Raw genomic sequence first — 24,372 nt, forward strand, 5'->3', positions numbered from 1 at the left:
AGTAAATAAAAAATAATACTTGCCTATACTTACCTATACTTACCTGGGATGGGGTCTCCCATCCTCCACTGTTCCTCTGCTGTGGGTGGGGGTGTCCCTGGGGCTAGAGAAGGGCACCTGTGGACTCTTTCCATGGTATCTGACCATAGAAAAAGGCCCACAGGTCCCCTAACGTCTTGCCTGACCCAGGCATTAAATAATGGCACTTAGCAAGCTTATCGCCATTATTTAAGGCCCCCATCCTCCCTGTGCTTGATTTTAGCACAGGGGATAAATATGGCACTAATGCCATATGGTCATTTTTTTTGCCCAGGAACTCCTACCTTTCATCTCATTGACGCAAGGTAGTTTTCCACAGGCAAAAAATTACTTTCAGTCCAATATTTTAGAACTAGACATGTCTAGCGCCAAATTATAAATATTGAGTTAAGTTTTTCCTCTTTGTGTGCAAAATGTAGCACATATGTAAAGAGAAAATGAAAATACTTCTCCTCCTTAGGGCTGCCTCATGGAGGTCTAGGATTTTGGAGTAAACCGCTGTTAACAGTTGTTTGTAGCTAGGGATCTGGGTCAAAACCCATGGGTGGTTGCGTTCCGCCCCATCCACGGAATGCCAAAGTAGTGCATTGCAATTTGTAGCATTAATTTGGGTAACAAACCAAAGCAAATCATGTTTTGTGTTGATCTCTAAATCCCAGCAGAAGACTTTGCATCAGGTTGCATTAAATAAAAACACAAACCGCATGCAAACTCTTTGTAAATATAAACTGAGATGTATTTCGACTTCCTTTGATCTTTCTAGTCCGCAGTTGGTGTTCGGGCGCAGGGTTCACGGACACAGATGCCAATCTGATCAAACTGGTCGCATGTCAGTGAGTGGAGAGTTAAAAATAATATACACTTTTGAACAGAAGGTGTTGTGCAACTGAAATGAAAGATATATTGTGTAAAGCCAGGTTCAAAAGTTTGATGCCAGTGGCTACAGCTATTATTTTCAGATCTGTTTAATCCTCGGTAGAACAGTAAAGCCTCAGCAATTATGCAGTTCAGATGCCAGGCTTAGCGGCTCAGTATAAGAGAAGCACAAGTGTGCAAATATTGACAGACCAACTACTCCTTTTATTCAAAAATATTAAAACACTTTAACGTTGTCACTTGTTGGTCTGTTCAGTTGATGTTTGTCAAAATCCCAGTCTTAGATTCCTTCAAATGAGGTTTCCTGATTTACGCTCTCACCTGTACTCTTATACCCTCCGAGAAGGAATAAGCCTTGTCAAACATTTTCAGAGAATGTCTTTAACCTGGATTTGGTGGAACATCAGCATTTGTAAACCCTATTTGTACAGACAATTAGCAAACAGTGACTGGGGGAAGACTTCACACCTTTTACCCATTTTACCACGTTTGGTTTAACATTTTAACATGACTTTAAATCTGGGGAAAAATCAGATGTATTTGTTGTTTTGTCATCAGTGGCAAACCATACATACAGTGCATTAAATCTAGCAGTTATGCAAGAAAATTAATTCACAGGTCTCTATAGTTAATATATAAAATGTGTTCTTAGGATGATGGCCACTGAACACTTTTGTAATCCAGTTTCTTTTCTTACTTGATCTTTCTTTCTATGTGTGCTCTGCAACATGGCCTGCGTTATCTGTGGAATACTAGAGATGTTGTGTGGTGCACAAGCAGAAGGGCGCATCAAGCATCCATTGTGTATGTAGTGTTTAGTTCAACAAAGAAGACTCGTTGTCTTGGCCATCCTGGCCTCCCTCATCTCTATGAAATAAATAACCCTTTCATGTTCCTCTGAAGACACCGTTCTCACTGCATAATGTTTCCTACTTGGATGTTGCCCATTTCTGTCATGTGTACTGATTCTGTGACCTACATTGCTAAGAGTTGCGCGGTCACAGTGGTGACACTGGACAAATGTGTACTGCACCAAAGGTCTTTTTATTGGTAAGTAAATAAATACAACGCTTTGTGTCACTTTACTCCAAATGAGCACTTTTAGCAAAATGCGAGCTAACACTTCTCTAAACGAACCTTTGACCTTTTTCACAAAGTCCATTTCAATGTTGTGATCGTTTCCACAAAGTCCATTTTGATGTTGTAAGCCTTAGGTAAATGACTTCGTGCCTGGTTAGCCAGACACAGCGCAATAACTGGGCTTATTGTGTGATGTTCATAAGATGCAATAAACTATTAATCTCCAAATAACCGTTGGTACTAGAATGGAAACCATATTGTCACCTCGATCCGATCGACTAGTAAGAATAAACACATTTGTTTATTAACACTTATCTAGTTAATGTGTGGCTTCAAGCAGACTGACATCTTTTTGGCCGATATATTGTGTAGGGCTGGGGTGTACCATGCACATCAAGTCAAGCTCGGAGCTTCTATCTACAGCAAGCTGTCTACCTCCAAATTGTTTTTATCTAATAGCCAGTAAAAAGGCAGATTTTCCAAAATGGAACTTCTATATATTGCTGGAGTGCATCAGTTTGAAAACTTAGTCCACAGTGTGATGTGAAATGCAAAGATGCACGGAGCATGAGTTAATTTGAAATCACCCAAATGCCATGGACAGTGACAGTTGGCAGTGTTGCCAACTTCTACAGCTCATGTGCGGAGCTGACACGTAACTGACCATATTACAGTAGACTGATTTACTATTCAGTGTCGATTTATTGTATTCCCTGGATGCAACATTAATATGTTCATAAATGTTCAATGTATATAATTGCTCTCATTATTAAATCTAAGGGAACGATTACTCTTCAATAGAAAGAAAGACGTAGAGAGCCAGATACAAGCCCTCCTGTCTGGATGCATGAGTCTCTCTCATACTCCCTATTGAGGAGTTCTGCACCTGATTTTTGGCCTCAGTGATCAAACTAGGTCTCTCAATTTTCTATGAAAATATAGAATATCACTATACAGTTTTCAAAGCACTTCCATGGCATGTACGGTATTTTTTCACATCTTTCTCAAATGCACTGTTCTGAACATAATCCTTGGAGCACAATGTTCAAGTTAAAATGTCGACTAACTATAAGTGCATCAACGGGATGCGTATGCCTTTGACATCGAACTGCTAACACCACAACATCACTTTGTTAGGTTGAACCCTTTAGTAAAATATTTCACTACTTGCAGTTTATGTTGGGGTTCATTGTTTTTTCCAATCCTTTTCCTTCATTTTCCATTGATGTGTGTAACCCTTTTTGCACTGTGCACACCTAGGGTCCTCTCATGCTGTTATTCAAAATCAGTATGTCCTGACTAATTGATGCATGCCTTTGATTTGCATTGAGTCTCTTTTTTAAAATGCTCGATTATTTGAGTTTTGACAAACATTCTTTGTTGCTATTAGAATTATGAGATACACATTGATTCATTACATTCCGTACAGGCAACAGGGACCATTATTTCTGTATCAATGTAGAGTAAAATCAATTGTAAAGTCTGTGTTATAACTAGGGTGCTTATAGTCCCATGGAGTTCTGCATTACACGCCTGCTCATAGTTTGCAGACCTCTCCACTATTCCTACGCACTCGCATAGTTTTCTCTTGCAAGTACTAATTAGGGCTAGTAACTCGCAAACTTTTCACATACAAGTGGATGGCCTTGGTGAGCTACATTTATATTTACCAAATAACACCCTAAAATACTTGCGAAAGACCTAATTTTAATGCAGACTCACATGCAACCTTCATCAATGTTTCAGACTTTTTCAAAACTATGGGATTAGAGAGAGAACATTGAGGGAATGAGTACAGAGAAACAGGAGGGATACTAATGCCAGTGGCATGCACTCGTACTAATACAGCAAAGAGAGAAATTTAGGCCCATATTTATACTTTTTTTAGCGCCACCCTTGCGTCGTTTTTTGACACAAAATCGCCACAAACTTACAAAATACAATTGCATTTTGTAAGTTTGCGCTGCTTTTGCGTCAAAAAATTACCCAAAGGCACCGCTAAAAAAGTATAAATATGGGCCTTAGAGAGGGAGAAGTATGTTAGGGAACAAGAGAGCAAGAAGGAGGGAGAAAGAGAAAGGAGATGTTGGACCTGGCTTTTTGACAGGGACATCCCCAAACTTTTTGCCTCCTTCCTCCTATTTTTTCTGACCTGTTGTTGTTGGCTTTTGACCTCTGGGCACTTTACCACTGCTAACCAGTGCTAAAGTGCATATGCTCTCTGGGTAAATTGTACTACTGATTGGTTTATCCATGATTGACTATTTAATTTACTTGTAAGTCCCTGGTAGAGTGCACTACATGTGCCTAGGGCAGGTAGATTAAATGCTACTAGTGGGCCTGCAGCACTGGTTGTGCCACCCACCTCAGTAGCCCCTTAACCCTGTCTCAGGCCTGCCATTGCAAGGCCTGTGTGTGCAGTTTCACTGCCACTTCGACTTGGCATTTACAAGTACTTGCCAAGCCTAGAACTCCCCTTTTACTACACATAAGTCATCCCTAATGTGTGCCCTAGGTAACCCCTAGAGCAGGGTGCTGTGTAGGTAAAAGGCAGGACATGTACCTGTGTAGTTATATGTCCTGGTAGTGTGAAACTCCTAAATTCGTTTTTACACTACTGTGAGGCCTGCTCCTTTCATAGGCTAACATTGGGGCTGCCCTCATACACTGTTGAAGTGGCAGCTGCTGATCTGAAAGGAGCAGGAAGGTCATATTTAGTATGGCCAGAATGGTAATACAAAATCCTGCTGACTGGTGAAGTCGGATTTAATATTACTATTCTAGAAATGCCACTTTTAGAAAGTGAGCATTTCTTTGCACTAAAATCTTGTTGTGCCCTTCAATCCACGTCTGGCTAGGTTTAGTTGACAGCTCCTTGTGCATTCACTCAGACACACCCCAAACACAGGGTACTCAGCCTCACTTGCATACATCTGCATTTTGAATGGGTCTTCCTGGGCTGGGAGGGTGGAGGGCCTGCCCTCACACAAAGGACTGCCACACCCCCTACTGGGACTCTGGCAGACAGGATTGAGCTGAAAGGGAACTTGGTGCATTTCTTAGAGACTCTTTGAAGTCACCCCCACTTCAAAGGCACAACTTAGTATAAAACAGGGCCTCTGCCCTACCTCATCAGACACTTGTTGGAGAAGAATCCTGAACCAGAAACTACATCCTGCCAAGAAGAACTGCCTGGCTGCTCAAAGGACTCACCTGTCTGCTTTCTACAAAGGACTGCTGCCTTGCTGTTGCCCTGCTGCCTGGCTGAACTCTTGTCTGGCTGTGAAAGTGCTCTCCAAGGGCTTGGATAGAGCTTGCCTCCTGTTCCTTGAAGTCTCAGGGCCAAAAAGACTTCTCTCTTTTACTTGGACGCTCCGTGCGCCGAAAATTTCGACGCACAGCTTGTTCGGCGGCGAGAAAAACGCCACACACCGACGCTGATCGACACGACGCTCTTGGGACGATCGAAAATCCGACGCACGGCCTCGCAAGGACAACGCCGCCCGACCTCTAGAGGAGAAATCGACGCGACGCCTGCCGTGAGATCGTAATTTCAACGCGCAGCCCCGCAGATCGACATCCAGAGGAGAAATCGACGCGACGCCTGCCGTGAGATCGTAATTTCGACGCGCAGCCCCGCAGACCGACGCGCAGCCGGAGAACAAGCAGGAAAATCCACGCACAGACCCGGGACATCTGGTAATCCCCGTGATCCACAGAAAGAGACAGTCCGCGCGCCGGAAAACGACGCCGGCCTACCCGCGTGGAAAATAACGACGCAAGTCCGTGTGTGCTGGGGAGAAATCGACGCACACACCCTTTTTCCACGCACCTCTTCTCTGGTGGCCCTCTGAGGAGATTTTTCCACTCCCAACCAGGTACTTGTGCTTGAAAGAGACTTTGTTTATATTCTAAAGACTTAAGACACTTTCTATCACTTTTCAGTGATATCTTTACAAATTCGTATTGCAACTTTGATCATTTTGACCTGAAGATACCCAGATAAATATTATATATTTTTCTAAATACTGTGTGGTGTATTTTTGTGGTGTTATGCTATGGTGTTGTATGATTTATTGCACAAATGCTTTACACATTGCCTTCTAAGTTAAGCCTGACTGCTCGTGCCAAGCTACCGGAGGGTGAGCACAGGCTGATTTTGGATTGTGTGTGACTTACCCTGACTAGAGTGAGGGTTCTTGCTTGGACAGAGGGCAACCTGATGCCAACCAAAAACCCCATTTCTAACAGGAGAGAATCACAAAGAGGTAAAGAAAGAATAAAATAGCCAGACACAGAAAAGGAGCAAGCTGAAGACATCTCGCAAGTGGTGAGATGAAGGAGTGGGGGGGAGGGGCAGGAACTGCGGTGAAAAGAAGGTTTAAAAGATTTAAGTAACAAGGAAAGACAAAGAGAGGCAAACTAAGAAAATAATATAGGCCATTAATATTTTGTTTTCAACAGTAAACACGTTACTGTTCTCAGAACTGAAAAGCTAGGAAACAAAGTCAGTAAGTACTCTCTGCAAATGAAACGGCAGCTGTATCCCAGGGGAAATTCTATTGACATCTCTCATCGCTGCCTGCGACAAATGTCCTATTTTCCTCTGAGAAAACAATGAACGTTTTCCCCCCACAGTCATGCAAGCGGCTGAGACCAGCACAGATATGCTTTATTCTGCCGTTGCCCATTGTTATTGTATGAAGTGCTTCCCAAGCCTCCCAATGTGGCTTTTGTTTCTCTTCTAAAGTGCGGTGCTCAGTGCATGCTTCTTAATGGGCCGTTCACTGAGTTCATTTATATCTATCACTCTCCTAGACGACAGAGTATACAAACGCAAGTCAATACCTACGCGTCTAGAGCAGGGACATGAAGTCATCCCTACAGTTGAGGTACATATTGTTTACCAGAAAGCGTTCCTTAACTCGTGCTTCTTAAAACGTGGACGAAGTGCAAACATACACAGAGGGAATAACAGATTGTCTAAGCAAAAAAAAATGATGCTTTGTGAAAATTGTGCGAGACATGAAACTGCTAGCAATTTGCCTGCTGCTATATTATTGGAAAATACTTCAAATTAAAAACAAAACGTATTTTTTACGTATTATACAATATTTTAAAAGCATATCTTATTGAAACGGGGATCTGTTCCTCTCATATAGATAGTAATGCGTTATGTATAGCCTACTTACTCGAAGCAGTAAACTTTGCTGAGTGCATTACACGGTGCCCCGGAAAGACACTGGTCACGGGCTATGACTTAACCACAGCTAAGTGCTTACCCTGTGTCTGATCATTCACAGATATCCAGATGACGGAGAAAGGGAGTAAAGTAGGGAGGAAGGGAAGAGAAGGCGAGGGAAGGAGGGAGTATTTCAGTGCAATACCCTGAAAGAGTAGTGTTTTTACCCTTTGATCGTTGCTGTTCTATAATATAAACCACTTGAGGGAAGTTATAAGTCAAAATTAAATGTCCAGCACTATGGGCGCCATCTTGGTTCTGACGTACTATCCTAAACTCCAATTACAGATTTAGGCCTCAGATTTGCTTATACTTCCCAAAGTGCAGTGATGCGTCAGCCATTGCAGGACGCAACAAACAGTAACATCTGAAATTGCTAAGAAAGAACCAACTAACACTGCACGGTAGTATTTCTGTTAAGACCACACAGCCATGAACTGAAAACTAGTGCAGCTCAGTGCAGGAATAGGCTCTCTCCTGCTGAATAAATACACAATAACCACACATATATCTCCCACTTACCAGCCAATCTCACTCTTAGCAGCCCTTCATTGCAAGGGACACAAAGCGCTATGTGTCAATGGGTAGACGTTACTAAGAGGTTTAACGTGAGTGCAGATGCATTGTGGGCAGCACATGAAATATAAATTCATTCACTGGTATTGAGCACTACAATCTGATGGGTTCTGAACAGATTTACTTCTCTGCCTAATGTAAATACATATTGATATTTTGTAAAGCAGTTACTGTTCTAAAGGGTTCCGGAGCTTCCTAGACTTATATAGGAAAGTCATGAAAATAGTTCCATCATGCTTGCAGTTCAATTTACAGCATTATTCAGAGATATAATCAATAGTCACTCAGGCGGAGTGCCCTCTGACAGCGGTCATCAGTATGCAGAAGGGGTGGGTGGCCTATCCTAGCCAATGTGGCAACTCGACATTTCATCATCTTTGCTTCTTTACTTACACATTGATCCTGTCAATGGATTTACTCAAAACCAAGATTCAAAACCAGGAAAAACGTCTGTCCTCGTCCTCTTCAGAGTATGACAGAAACACACTGAGAGAATAAATGAGGTAAATGCAGTTTTGTGCTGTACTTATTTTGAACCTTATTTTGAAGTGCGTTTTAGGTTGAAATCTGGTTACAAGTGTAGACATCATTCAGTAATGAGCAGCGTGCAGTGAAGTGCCAATAATCACAAGTTGGTGTGTTACTAAAGAAATTTAGAAATAAACAGAAATGAAATATATGTAAGCTAGAGAAACGAGAGGTCTAGTTTGCATTGCAGTTGAGTAAATAATTCAAAATGCACCCTATTGCACAATAAAGACTCCACCTGAGGGCAATAACGGATAACTTCTCTTCGGCAGTTATGAACCCAGGCTCCAGGGGCAGTTAATAACAGCCGTAGTTGCCCCACAGAGAAGGGCAATAAGGCTATTAGCCCCCATCGGTTAACCCACTCAAACAAAGAGCGCTACTTGCATGGGAGCTGCCTCTCACCTGAAAGACTGAGTAAAAAACATGGCTACGTTTCCCTGTGGAACTCCCTCTGCCACTTTTTAATAAGTGGGGCTCACATGACTGTCCAGGCTGCTCCCATTGATTTTGGTGAGAGGAAAAACCAATCGGTTGATGAAAAATACAAAACATGGGCTCAGGAGCAGACCCCATTGTTAACACATATCCCCTGCCATGCTGCAAAGCATGCTACAGACAAAAAAAGAAGGGCTCTTTATCAGTGAGGTGTGGGCCACAGATGTTCCTACTGAATACACATGCCCAGAGCTTCAAAAAAGAGAAAATCCACATTTAAAAAACCTTTAAAACTGCCATTAAGCTACCAACCTGCAGCTTACTACTGTGTCTAAGTGAATATGGATTTGTGGACAGGGAGTGACCACGGGTTTACGGTGGTTGTCACCAGATAGTTCCAAAAGGATCCATTCATGCAGAAGCTGGAGGAGATGAGCAGAAATATGTGATGACCTTTGAGAACCCTCCTATGTCATATTTCCTAGCTAGTGACACACGTGGCCAACAGCTGATGCTGATGGAACACCACCAGAATGTTCAAAAGTGGCATCATGGCACATAAGCCCTGACAACTATGTACAGGAAAAAGATAGAAATGCAACAACGTTTTAAGAAGGCAAAGCAAAGAGCACATGTATTTGACATTACACACATTAAAATAACACACCAATTTAAGCTGTGCTCTAATGAAATAACATAACTAGGGGTGGGTGAAAAATTCTACTCTGCCGGCGAGATTGGCAGATTTTTATCCACTCCGCATTCCGCTTGTAGCACAGAGCTCATTCCGCTTGTAGCACAGAGTTTGGGCAAAACTCTGTCAACCACCGAATGGAGGAGTTTTTTCTCACATACAGCTCGCCAATATCAAGTTGGTGAGCATGAGTGCAGACTTGCATCTTCTTACACAATTTTCGGGTGCTAGAACACCCCCCCGGTGTGGTTTTGTAATGCAGACGTTCACGATAGGTCGTGACTCTTTCCGTTGAGAAAGCTTCTGCTCAAGTAGAAAATCTACTCAAGCAGCAGAAAAAAGCAACACCCTCTGACACGCTGCATAGTACCATTCACACTGATTTTACAGTACGGCTCCCGGGTGCTATGATTCAACACAAGTAGCCCAGCGTGCCCAAATTATGCCCACTCTCAGAACTCCCCAGGAATCTTGCAGTGTTTTTATGTAACTTCCTGGAATTCCATGGAGTGAAACTCTGTTTGTTCTGTCCAGGCCTAAAAATAACCTGAAGACAGACACCTCTCATTATTGCCTGGTACCAAAGTTCATGTATGCCGCTACGTTTAAAAGCCCAGAGAAAACATTTTTCGTGGGACATGCAAACAACGATGATGGTCTTAGATAAACAACTTTCTAAACATTTACACATAATAAAAAAAAAATGTCGTCCTAGGACTATAAAGTAGCTGATCTGGAGTGTGGCGCCTCCCCGGGCTCTGCATTCATCGGCATGCCCTGTGGGCTGGCAGGCCTTGTGTTTGAGCTGGCATTAGTCGATCAATAAGTTGCTCCTTCAGCTGTCTAGCGAAGAGGACTGGGGCCGAAGGAACAAACACCATCCTGGCAGCTACTAATGTGCGCCCCTCTGCCTGTGATTTAGAAGCTGTTTGCAGAGCGTTTATATGTAGGCCACGTAGCCCTCTGAAAGCTCGGCGCTCAGATTTTAACAGAGAGGCTTATTAGACACAGCAATGCTTTAAATTAAATCATAAAACAAAGCCACTTATGCCACGTTCGCTACCAGCATGCGCATTGTATTGCAGACAGCCAAGCAATGCCGTGTTTCCCAATAAGAAAATGCTGCCGCGGTAAACAAAACGAGCAGGAAAACGACTTAAAGAACTACGACGTTTTAAGCCACAGTCTTTTCTCCGGGGCAATCTGGCAGACTGTTTGAAACGCTCGTTGCACACAAAGACCGTCATCATCGTTGCATAACACTAACATCGTTGTTGTTAAAACAATAGCAGTAAAATGACCATATATACATTAGGTGTCCGCGCATACGTATGTTTTTCTTGACATTTTGCTGGCAAAGCAAAATAGTTAATTCGATGCAGACAGTGTCACAACGCATGTGCCTATACATTATCATGTATCACGAGTAAAGCCTCTTTTTTCCGCTGATATTGCCTATCGTTGATATTCCCTTATCGATACAGAATTCAGTGACTGTCTCAGGCTCCCAGCTTGCTCTGTTTACTTTGTGGAGAGGAGCACCACCCTGTGGCTGCTCAGTCATACTTCTGTTTCATTCAACGGTGCACGACACAGCAGTGCTCTCAAAAATATAACACCGAAAATGCTATGCCAAGAAAAATGCGAAGTCATTTGCTCGATCCAAATCTTTGTTTTATATCTGAGGTATATTGTAGGGTAAAGAGTAATCATTGTCTTAGAATTGTAAGGGTCCAATACGGATGTTCTCTGGGCCATTTATTCCGCAAAAACAGCAAACTCTTTGTTTTAATACAAGTAACTCCTAAATGTAACAAAAATTAAGCAGCAAGAGACCGGGACTGAAAACATTTTGATCGTCTGCAGCTCGGATTCCTGAACACAAACTATCAGATTCATAGGGGGAAGTGAGCGAGGGGGAAGTGAGCGGTTTCTGTGGGTACAAGTTTCCCATGCTTTTTAAATGCACAAAAACAGTTCCTATAATTTGTATTAAAAACAAACATCATCCCTGGCCGGTTAATGCCGGCCTTTAGATGACTACAGCTGAAAGGGCTGAAGGGGTGCTCCAATCGAAGAAAGGAGGGAAAGCTGTACAAGAAACAAGGCCTCTGACCAGGGTGCCTGCTATCTGAAAGAAGTATACATGTATGCTATTGGCTGATCAACAAATGTAAATACAGCTTGAGAGACAGTATAGGTCTTACTTGTTGGAGTCATTTGTAGTTTCAAGGTGACAAAGATTTATTATTTTGCGAAGTAATGTAAGGATGTCACTAGCTGTGTTCTAGGGCGACTCCTTTTAATTTGCATATATAAAAATGTTTGCACTAGGTATAGTCTGACTCTGTAGTCTTAAAATATATATTCCGAGTGCACTGGTTCTACCTTATACACTAAGGGCTTGATTTGCAAAGGTAAATTTACATTTTCGTGTATGTTTACTCGTTTTCGGTTTTCACAAGCTACGTGCAGAGATTTACAACTCCGAACTCCCTAATATTAAAGCATTCTCTGCACCAGTGGTGAAGTCCCCAGGAGTGGAGAACTTCACACACAGAAATATAGAGAGCGCAAGGTCATAAAACTCCACACATGGTTTGTGGATACCGAGAAGTAGTATTATACAGAGTATATACAAAGTATATTATACACCTGTATAAAGATATTAGTTTCCCTTTGTGGATTAGGCCCTGAATCATGTTGCACATTTTGTGGTAGACTAATTTATGATGACTGTGTAATACAATTAAGAAAATGACACATATTAACGATGCTTTCTGTCGCAGGCTGAGACCCTGTAGCACTTGAAATACACAAGGCACTAGTCCCCACTCACCAACCAGAATTTAGTTCTGTGTCGCTCTGGTTGCAAACATACACGTGTGTTGAGATTGCATTAACAATTGAGGTTAACTCAAAAGAGTTCATTTTACACCGATTAGTCTAACTTACATGTATTTACATTTCATTTGAGGTTTCCCTTATATGCTGTTACCTGGATGTGAAAGACCAACAAAATAGTTGAAGAATCTTTTGTTCTTTATTGCCACATCTGTCAATCCGCCCATATTTCACCCAGGATCATAATTCCAGCACTTTTTTTAATACATTTTAACCACTGATCAAATTTAGCTTGTCATGCATGTTACAACAATTCAACTCCATTTTACATTCTGTATTAAACTATGTAAAATAAAAAACACTCCATTAAAATTGTGTCTAGTATCAGGCATGTTCAGACATTGTCACAAAGCACATTCCAGTTGCAAGACTTCTAAGGCAGTGGGAAAGAAAAGGTTTCTCCTAGTTACATATGCATGCATCTTTTCTTTTTTTTAGATATAGGTATGAATTTTGATACTTTCTTATAATTTCTACATCATGAATCGTTCAGAAGATAACAGTTATATTACACCAACTCTTAAAAATAAAGGTTACAAATCCCTTTCTTTCTTCAAACCAGCATTACTGTCCTATATACCACAGTCATAAAATATTGACATTTAAGAATCATCCACAACTTTCAAAAGTTCATAGCAAGAGGTATCTTGGTACTGGATAACAGACATTTATTGTTACCCGACTCAATGGTAGTCATTTTATTGTCCTTAGAAAGCTAAAAAGTTGAGTGAACACAGCAGGGTATGAAAATGTGACCATGAGATAAAGCACAGACTCCTGTAGTGGACACATTTGTTCTCTGTGCTACCAGACTCAGGATTTGCAGATGCGCTGAACATAGCAGACTCTGCTATACGTGCTTCCTACTGATCTGTATCCTAGCAACACACAAGAAACTTCTAGTAAAGGCACTTGAGCCCTATCATATGTGTGCTCTGTGCAGCTTGATTACAGTGCCCATGTAAGCAATATTACAGAGAATCATACAAGAATGATTGGATTTTCTTTTCCCAGTTCAGCAATCAGCATCAGTATGCTTCACTTTGGGTGCTAGCATGCTTTATAGAATACAATTCACTCATTCATTAACTCAATTCAAGCTTGGAGTGTATTCTGTTATCTATCATGGCTTTATTTGAAAAACACACAGCTAGTTCTGATCATATTCTTGATATCTTGATGGCGATACTACCAATTAAATCTGATGGGATTATGGTTTGAATAGCTTGAAGCTTTCTGCCCCCAGATGGTAGAGACTGGTATGCAAGTGGTTGATTCTAGGGTTAAGTTTCAGGAGAAGGTAAAAAGATGTGACTCGTCAATTGATTTAACTCTTCTAGAAGATCTTTTCGAAGGAGATCAATCCATTTCAGAGCCTGCTAGCAAATGGGAGGGGTCCTCTATTCAAGTTCCTCATTTGTGGAAAAGCATGGAAGTGTATCCAATCTTCAAAAAAACAGATAAAAGGGAAAAAAATATGGCCCCTGTTGCACAGGAGGATGCCCAGAAACCTGGGACAAGAAACAATAAGAAAGAAAGAAGAAAGGCAAACAGGAAGCTGAGAACGATAAATAAAAGAGAGCTTAGAAGAGTTAAAGTCCCCATTGTAAATTCAGGTAAAAAGCCACATAATTCAACCAATAGGCTCCAAAGGATTGGTGCAGGAGTTTCCATATGTAGCAAAAGCAGAGGGAGACAGATGCTTAATCACAGCCAAAGAGCTCGATGGTCTGAAAGTCAATAGGGACATTCATCTGTCAAGGAATATTGCCTCTGAACTCAATGGAATAAATGGGACCGATTGTGCATTTTCTGTTTTAAATCTGAATGTAAAATCGTATGCCCCATCGTATGTTCCATTAAGTAGGCCCAGAAATAGAGACTTTTTTTTGATTAATCAGGGAGGTTCACCTGATTACCGAGAGGGCAAAGAGGTGACTGCGATCTTGAAGTCTCTTGATTTTTTTGTGCTATTTGCTGATGATGTTTCCTTTTTAAAAATACTTTATTTGTTTTTTTTTGGCTTAAATAGACTAGTTAAATATATTAAAGATTAGTGACATAAAACTGATAGAATAGCTAAATGTTTTGTGGGGAGAAAAAATCAAGCGTTATCATTCTTTCACCCAAAATTGCTAATCTAATAATGAATAACTGTGATTTTTTTTTATTTTAAAAGGGGTTGATTTAGTACCATACTCTCTAAGGTCTCGTAGACCTATAGCAAATAACTATAGTGAAACTAATAGGTTTAACCTCTTAGATAATGGCATAATTGTGCCTGATGAGCTCGAGGATAATGCAAAGCTTACTGTACTTTCTTGTAAAGTGCGGAGTAGAAGGGTATCCCTTGTAAAGCAGAATTTAATCTCAGAGCAACATGATGATGATTTTTTGCAGTGACAATGGTTGGCATGAACCCTAAATGATGATATGGGTTCTAGGTCAACATCATGCAGACAATCTGTCTAGCAATCAAATTAATATTTTGCCTTGGAACGTAGTGGGCTGCTCTAAAAGTGTTGAGAAAATCTTGAATCTTGGTCCATTAAATCTAGATTTAATATGTATACAAGAGGCAAGGGTAACCAATACATTTGCGGTGAAAGAATACCTTGTTATTAGTAGCCCTGCAAAGAAGTCCAGAAAAGGGCATGCTAGTGGTGCCATAGCCACATTGCTGAGCACCAACTGCTCATGGTCCTATAAAGTGTTATGTCATCCTTTGAATCTACTTTATTCTATACTCTTCTCCCAGTTTATTTTGGCGAACATGTATATACCGCCTGGAAAAAGAGAGTAACGCACTTTAAAAAAATAGTTTCTATTTTATTAAATCATTTGCTTAGCAGGTAGAGACCAGGAATATAATTGTGGTTGGTGACCTTACTGTCACTATCTCCAATCACTCAATAAGACTTTTTGCTTATGATGAAAGGGAGGAAGCCTTAATAATTCTGAAGGTCTCCTTTCCATTGGGGTCCAGAGTAAGCAAGAGACGGTCCCTACTGCGTGAGACATGTACGGAGTTTGACGCTATCATTGTAAATGGTAGAATAGATACTGATATACCAGCTCACCTGACCCTTAGAATGCTCAATGGTTCTTCGATAATTGACTGCATCATAAGGTCTTATTAGGCCTTCTCCCCTACAAAGGTTGTTGCAGTAATTGATAATAATTGGAATGATCACAGCATTCTATCTTTCACCATTAAGGGTAAACCTGAGGCTATTCTTCATTGAAAGATTGGAGAGGAGGAACAGGTAAAGTAAAAGGCTACTAATGTTAGAGTACCTTGGGATTCAGTAAATAGTTTATCCTTAACTAGTGATCTAAAAAGAGTAGAAGAGGCAATTCCCGCAAAGCTTAGATTTCAGAAGGTTCTTTTACAAAAGATATGCAAAAATTCTTAAGGGCTAAATCAACTCTTTCAGAGAATACCTGCAATAAATCTAAGATGCAGAAGAAAAGTTTAATAAGGCTTTTAATTTCAATAGGTCAATAAACCATCTTTGAAGGCGTCAATTTATCTTTCACTCAAAGGAATGTAATAAAGTCATAAACTGTCTTAAAAGGAGAAGAAATAGATGGCTTTTGATGCAACCAAGGAAAGAAGCTGATAGGAGATGGGTAGAAATCACAGAAACTGTCAAACAAAAAAATTGCAGGTCCTTCTGGAATATAATCGGGGATTGTAGTGGTAGCACATGTAAACCCAAAATGAATAACATCTTTGGTGAAGAGTGGTGCAATTATATTTCCTCACTGTATGCTTTGAATAGCTTACAGAACTTTTTAATGGATCATTTTTAGAAATGGGGTATTTGGTTGGCAGTCAGGTTACCCCCTGTCCAAGCAAGGACCCTCACTCTAGTCAGGGTAAGTCACACACAATCTAAATTATTCTGTGCCCACCCTATGGTAGCTTGGCACTGAGCAGTCAGGCTTAACTTAGAAGGCAATGTGTAAAGTATTTGTACAATAAAACATCCAATAACACAGTATAGCACCACAAAAATACACCACACAGTGTTTAGAAAAATATATAATATTTATCTGCTAAGCTGCAGGTCAAAACGATTAAAATGCAATAAGTATATGTTGATATAACACTGTAAAAGTGATATAAAGTGTCTTTAGTCTCTTTCAAGCACAAAGTACCTGGTTTGCGTTCAAAATCTCCGCAAAGAACCGCAGAGGAGGAGATGCGTGGAAAACAAGGAGGTGTGTGCCGATTTCTCGGGCCGCACACGGCGATGCGTCAGCTGTAGTGCTCCCACGATACCGTAGGTCGTAGCACACCCTGCTCTGTAGCGGAACGGGAAGAAACCCAATGATGAAGCATGCTACCAAGGGGGTAAACCTGGTGGGTGAGGGTTTTTCTAACAGGAAAATCCTTTTTCCTGTCCATCCCATGGTAGTTCTTTTACCTGGGCCTCTTTTGTATTATTACTTAGAAGTGAACATAAATAAAAGAAAATTAATGAAATTCCATAGGAAGGGATGCCACCTGAGGATGAACTACAGATGGCTCTTGGGTACTGTGCCGATAGAAACAGTTAAATCTTACCCATACTTAGGGAAATGTCATCCGGTGATCAGAGCAAGAAAGAACATATTGTCCACCTGACAAATAAAGGTTTATCTTGTGCAAACACATTTAAGACCCTTTAAGGCCGAAGGCACTTTATTCATTCAGTGACTGTGTACAAGATGAAAATTCTGCCTACACTATTATACAGAGTGGAATCCATACTAACTAAGCACTAGCAATTCATGCACAGAGTAGAAGGGAAAATCTTGTTATCAATTTGTAATTTAAACACCATGGCACCAATAGAGACGCTATGCATTGACATGGAGCTGTTCAGCACATTATTAAGGGGTTTGGCAACTCAAGTATGTTGGGGCTATCATCTTATGCATTCAAAGGATACTTCTTTGTGGAAATGTATTAGTATTGAAAGTTTTACCTGGATAAGGGGAGACAATACACTGATGTTGAACCTTATTCAAGCACTTGAGCACTTTAGCTTGAAATTAGTAGTTCTTAAATATATGAGATCACACAGCCTTAGAGGCTACTTAAAATCCTTCTATGCAACAGGATAGTCACCACTGCTGGAGACTAAAAAGGCTGGGGTAAATAAAAAGGACAGGAAGTATTTGTGTTGTGGATGCATGTCAGCGAATAAGTTGGGTTGACATGAGGTGTAACTTGTGCAAGGGCGCAGTACGAATGGTTGATCATGTATTATTTGTTTCCCCTTTTTAAAGCTTGCTAGATATTCTTTTTTAACACCTCTGTTTTTGAAATATGGTATTAAATCAGCTAGTGCAGCCACCCAGTTTCTATATAACCTGGTTAATGAAACTATGTCCTACAGAATTTGACATTTTTAAGAGGTTTTTAAGCATGTATTCATTTGTGTCTTATGAAGTCGAATTTGCAAACCTTATTATATGTGAATTCAAATCTATTTAAAAAAAAATTATTTTGTTGATGTTTTACTGTTGACCTCTTTGTAGATCTAAAACTTTAATAAAAATATCTTGAAATCCTTAACCTATCACCTTCAATTTCAACTCAACAACTTTAAGGTCTATGCATACGTTTACCCTGAGTGATTGTACACTAATGATCAAGGTTTAGCCTCTTTTGAAATGGAACCTATCCATCATATTTCCATCTTTACTTTTGCAGGCACATTCACAGGTAGGTCTATGTGCACAATTATTTATGTTTATGCATGCCACTATTTGATATCCCTACCCTCAAATGTTTCTATTGATTTTTTTTTTCTTTTTTGAGCTATACAGTTTTTTCAGACACAATACTCCAATTCAGGTCTAACAAGTGTTGTGTTTTTTCTGGTATGTTAGCTCTTCTTAACCAAGCACAATATTTCTAACTCACTTTACAAACTTATGTCCATGTTTATTTACAATTGCTTCATCCTTCCTGTAGTGCATATTACCTTAAATCCCTCATTTGTAATGTGATCTATAAACATTATTTTCTGTTCTCTGACCCTACTCACCATTTCTGTGCATTAAACGCAATCTTGTACATAACTGCTTTCACCTTAGTCACCATCTCCTTGATAACACTCACAGATTGTTTCAAGTCAAGCCATATTTGTTATCAGGTCAGCAATGCTGCTAAAGATCCTTGCATCATAGTAAAATGACAGACCTACCATTCAGATTTTCTGCAGTGTGTCATATAATCACAAATGAATCATAAAGCATGGCCAAATGTAAGCTTTGCGAAGATAAACAACCAGAAAATAGCCTGAAGAAATTTCTGCCTTAAATCATCTAATAAAGCAGAGGTTGCAGTATCTCAGGCCAAAAGAAGTTGAACATATTTTACTAATGTGTCTGACATTTCTTAAGGGCAAATACATCTTCATTACTGATGCCCTTAGGTGAGTAACTCAGTTACATAAGCATGCGCTGCTGAGAACTGTGTGGCAAGTGAAAGGTGCAGCATTGAACACCAACAGAAATGACTCAGTGTTTAAGGTATAAAGTCTATCAGTTTAGTATGATTAAGTTGGTTAATACTAGTACCCATTATTTACAGTGTTGTAAAATAGTAAAGTTTCATCAAGTTCAAAATAAATATCCCTATTGTTATTATTATCATTGTTACTGTTGTAGCAAACTTCAGATATATTTCTTGTCTATTATTAAGTCTGCCAGATTTAAAAAGATATTACAATTGTGTAGTGCAACAATTGAGACTCATTTTTGATAAATAAAATGTAGCCTTCATTTTTTTAATACATATTGATAAGGGTTGATAATATATTGATAGTGTAAACTGGCCTTCCTTCATATGCAAAGGCCATGGAACTCTAAGGGCTGAAGTTAGGTAATAAAACATTATCAGTTATTCTGCCACCTTCTCTCTCTTTTCCCAAACTACAGGCAGGTCAGAGACTATTCACAAATGTGTCTTCTTTCTAGAATTCTTTCTAGAAAATGCATGCTTCTTCTAAATGCAAAGGAGAGACTTCCAGCAAATGTCTTGTGATCAGATATTGGTTGTCACTTTATACACTTGTTAGTCAATTAGTACTTCATTCATCTCAGTGAAATTACATTCTTCACTACAAATGCACTCACAGCCCAAATAATATTCATAGCATTACCAGCCAACACTTGTCTCTAATCCTTCTAATTGTACCTGTATGTCTCATGCTTTTGTTTCTTTATTTGATATTGAGTTGGTTGTTTGGCAACACGTAGCATCATAGTTTTGTAGGGATATAGCAGAACAGTGATTTACATGTAACAGTCTGTTGTTTGTTGTTTTTGTGATTGACAGTCACTGTAGGGCATTTTTACGGTTAGACAGGTGACCAGATGAATTAGAAGAGGAAGGCGCTCAGTTCTCCAGGTGGATGCCCGCCAACAATATTTAGAGACACTCCCATGCAAACGAGCCCTTTGAAGGCACCGAATCTTAGCAAAGGAGGCCCCATGTTTAATGTATTTGACACACTTGTTGCTGAAATAAAAAAAAACATCACTGGCATTCTAGTAGTTTTCTCCATGTGTGTGGGTGCTCATTTGATTTTTGCTGGTCAGGACTTCCAGGCTGTCTGTGGCAGTCCTGGACAGGAAAACAATATGTAGGAATGCCTGTCCTAAATAGGGTGGATGATCTGATGTAGTTTTTTCAACATTCCAGTATCTGGCCAGCCTCCAAAAAAAATTTTCTACCAGCAAAGCCAGCTTCGACTATCTAAATAGAATGGGGAAACTGGAATTTTGCTGGACGAGATATCTGCATTATTTCTGATGAAGTATCCCATCCACCAAAGACTAAATAAGGCCCTAAACCTGGTTGTTGCCTGTAAAAAAAAAACACTAGTTTGATTTGAACACAAAATATGACATACCTTTAGCGTCCAGGATTTGGTTGATATCAGGTTGCAGACAAAGTCTGGCATTGTGGCTTACTGTTTTTCTTTGAAGTCTTCCACCTGTAAAATTGGAGAAAGGCGAGTATTACCCATGCAGTGCATGACACCACAATGTATGGCTATTAAACACTACTGTGTGGTCACATTTTTTGTCCACAAAGTTTACAGGTAGAAGACGACAAGGGAAAAGCAAAATAACACTAAAGACACAAAGATTATTTTACCCAATAGTTCTACATATTAGTTGGCGTAGGTGGGCTGACTAAACTTTACTTGTAACATTGATAAATAACGAATGAAGTGAATGCCTCTTTGAAAGAGTTACTCATAGATGGTACCAATAATGCAATTTAATTTAAATGTATATTCTAAACAAACAATCCAATACAACGGAGTCCATCCGTTTTACAGAATTCCCAGGTCTATGTCACACTTTTGTTATAAGAACTGAGTAAGTAACTGATTCCAATTTAGGTTAATTAAATATGCATGTACCGCATGGTGACATTCTGAAACTGTGTCATGGGTCTCAAACTCATGAACTAACTTTGGACACATGTGATATGGTGATTTTCTTGGTAGACTAATTAACCTTATACATTGTTTTCTGATTTGAGTGAAAATGGTTTATTAACCCAGCACAAGTCTGGCGGTCTGGCGGTCTGGCGGTCAAGTGTCCACCAGACTCATAATAACCCACTAAGTCAGCACATTTAGGAGAAGGTGGATTTGCTCGCGGTAGTTACCCCTAACACACTTACTATTTGTTGTCAGTAAAGTCTGTGGGGGGAGGGCGGTCAAATTCACCACTGTGGTATGGTCACCTCAAAGATGTGCTTCAAATATCCTGCAATATACCTGGGCTGGGACAGGTGTAAATGCCTCACAAAATGCTGATGGATCCCAGGTCATTAGCAATATACAAGTTTTGCATGACCCTTTATATATTGGAACTCTAAAGGTTTATGACATGACACAAGAGAATAATATATTACAAGACTGTGAGCAACTTACCAACCAATCAGATACCCAACTTGCCAAATACAAATAATGCCTATCCCCCAAGATGAGCAAATGGTTTGGGAAGGAAACCTTTATACATAAGGTTTTACCCTCTGGACCTCTACTGCCCCCCCTTTCTCACCAGAGAACCAGACTTCATGAAGTTCAAGCTAACACTGAAAATCATCTTGCTCCACATCCAGTATGGACCATAATCACACCTGAGACATTTGACCAACGACAAAGGAATTGTATTAAAAATACCTAAAGTGTTGGTACCTATCTTTATGATGCCTTTGAAGGAAGAGGTTTCTTCTAGGTTGACCTGTTGACTACTTAAACCGTGGTCCTGTATTCTAATTCCTGCACTGGTAATTAACTAATACTTGTTTGGAACTGTGTGATTCTGGGTAAATCACTTAATCACCCCATGCCAAACATTGACATAAATGTAAAACGTGGGTGTAATTGTGTGAAATGTATATTGCTAATTTAAAGATGTAAATTTTTCCCATGATGTACATAATCTTGTACTGCCTTCTTTTCATGTAATTTTAAGTAAAGCACTCCCTTGGTTTGTGCTACATAAATATCAGTGCAAATGGTGAACTGCTATATATTGAGACTGTGCATTAAAATGGCTTTCTATCAGAATAAATACATTTTTAGTTGTGAGATAATAGTACATTAACTATTTCAGATATTCATTTTAGTTTAGTAACAGACAATGTTTGTTGTTATAGTTATTATTGCAATATTAATATTTGCAATGGTTAATTTAGAAATGCTGAATGTAATGGAGACTGCAACCAGAATAGTTGCTCACTCCACACATTAAGCCCTTGCAACGTACCTTAGAAAGTAACATTGTGAATACTTCCAACAATGTGCAATGTCTCAAGTGCTTTCTCTTTAGCACTAAGGGTGAATTGCATTCCTTTAAAAAATGTATTGGTAATCCTTGACTTTCTTCAATTAGAATACTTTAAGTACTTGCATGCTTACATTTAGGCATATACATACATACATACAAGTATATATATGTGAATATATATATATATATATATATATATATATATATATATATATATATATATATATATACATATATATTTGTGTATGTATATATATATATATATATATATATATATATATATATATATATATAGAGAGAGAGAGAGAGAGAGAGAGAGAGAGGGAAGATTCAGGCAGGACACCTACAAGGAAAAATGAATACAATAACCCGAGTTGAATTACTTTAAAATAGTCATCTGATTGTGTTTGTTTAGTACATTCCAGAAAGACTGCTGAAGATGAGACATTTGTTAGTAATGGAAGAGGAGACATGCTTCAGACTAATCTAAGACACAGTCGTCTTTGGCCTGGAGCCTGTGTTCCAGCTGCTTGGAGAACATTACCATTTCTCCTTCTCTCAGCAGCAGGGGACGATTCCCTGACTCAGATGGATTCTACTCAGCTCTACAGTTAGCTCCAGAAACCATGGGAAAATAACATGCAAGTTTTGAAAGAGTGTGGAACTCTTTGGAGCTTTATAGTGTTATGTGACAATGCTTTTTATGTTGTGCGATGCTTTGAAATATGATCCAAGTGTTTTTTACAACTTATCCATTAGGCATTATAGTACAGTACCATGAAGACCTATTTGCCTGGCTGATTAGAAACATGGCACACAAATGTATTTTTTTTAAAACAAATATATAAATTGAAAACGTAATTTAATGATCAAAGTGACTTGATAAGATGAGCTTAATGTGTTTAATTTAAGTGATGTACTATGCCCGAGGTGAATAAATAAACAATAGCAGCAACAATTAAAATGATGATGGTGATGATAATAATAACAAGAAGAAGAATAAGTATAACAAGAACAATGATCATGGCCCTCATTCAAACCCTGGCGGTCTCTGACCGCCAGGGCGGAGGGCAGCGGAAGCACCGCCAACAGGCTGGCGGTGCTTCCAGGGCTATTCTGACCACGGCGGTAAAGCCGCGGTCAGAAAAGGGGAACCCGCGGTTTCCCGCCGGTTTTCCCCTGGCCCAGGGAATCCTCCATGGCGTCGCTGCTTGCAGCGCCGCCATGGGATTCCGACCCCCTTCCCGCCAGCCTGTTTCTGGCGGTTTTCACCGCCAGAACCAGGATGGCGGGAACGTGTGTCGTGGGGCCCCTGGGGGCCCCTGCACTGCCCATGCCACTGGCATGGGCAGTGCAGGGGCCCCCTAACAGGGCCCCATACAGATTTTCACTGTCTGCTTTGCAGACAGTGAAAATCGCGACGGGTGCCACTGCACCCGTCGCACCCCTGCAACTCCGCCGGTTCCATTCGGAGCCGGCTTCCTCGTTGCAGGGGCTTTCCCGCTGGGCCGGCGGGCGGCCTTTTGGCGGTCGCCCGCCGGCCCAGCGGGAAAGCCAGAATGGCCGCCGCGGTCTCCTGACCGCGGAGCGGCCATTCGGCGGTAACCGCATGGCGGGCGGCGCCCGCCGCCCGCCGCGGTCAGAATGACCGCCCATGTAATTAAATGAATCACTTTTAGATGAAATAATGCTATTGAAGTCTAATTAAAGCACTCCTCACATATATTCAGTTTCTTTCAAAATCAAAAAGAGATCAGCACTCCAGCAGTTTGGTTTGGCAGATTTATTTCAGTGCAGAAGAAAAGAACAAAGCGTTTCGGCTCAACCGAGCTTTGGTCTCGATAAACACCATTGCACAATTTCCACCTGCCCTATTTAGGGTGGATGGTGCAATGCCCTTATTTCATGTCTGTGATGGCCATAAATAAATAATGACCTCAACACTATGAGAGATATCTCCCAGCATATGGGAGGGAGGATTTTTTTTTCAGGTTTTCAGAACTCGGGCTTTGTTTCTGAAAAACTAAAATATTATAAAACTTTAGAACTTTAGTGCATGGCTATCAAAACCAATAGCACCATCCACCAAATGTTTTGTAGCTCGAAGGCAACTGCCACGACTTCAGTTGCCTTCAAGGTACAAAGGTGACTGTTGGGCCATTAGTCATCCTTAAATTTA

General features: G+C 40.3%; 1 protein-coding gene across 3 annotated transcripts in view; it reads right to left on the reverse strand.

Annotated features, from left to right (window-relative positions):
* The window catches only part of PCDH7 (protocadherin 7), a 749,767-nt gene that overhangs the window by 97,418 nt on the left and 627,977 nt on the right, over nt 1-24,372 (reverse strand). For 2 of the 3 annotated variants that reach the window (XM_069202135.1, XM_069202134.1), the window contains one exon: nt 20,294-20,377. The exons of the other annotated variant lie outside the window; for it this stretch is intronic. In XM_069202135.1, coding sequence (XP_069058236.1) covers nt 20,294-20,377 — 84 coding nt within the window. The remainder of the gene's footprint in view (nt 1-20,293; nt 20,378-24,372) is intronic. 3 annotated transcript variants of the gene reach the window in all.

This window comes from Pleurodeles waltl, chromosome 1_2, assembly GCF_031143425.1.
Source record: "Pleurodeles waltl isolate 20211129_DDA chromosome 1_2, aPleWal1.hap1.20221129, whole genome shotgun sequence".
Taxonomy (NCBI): Eukaryota; Metazoa; Chordata; class Amphibia; order Caudata; family Salamandridae; genus Pleurodeles; species Pleurodeles waltl.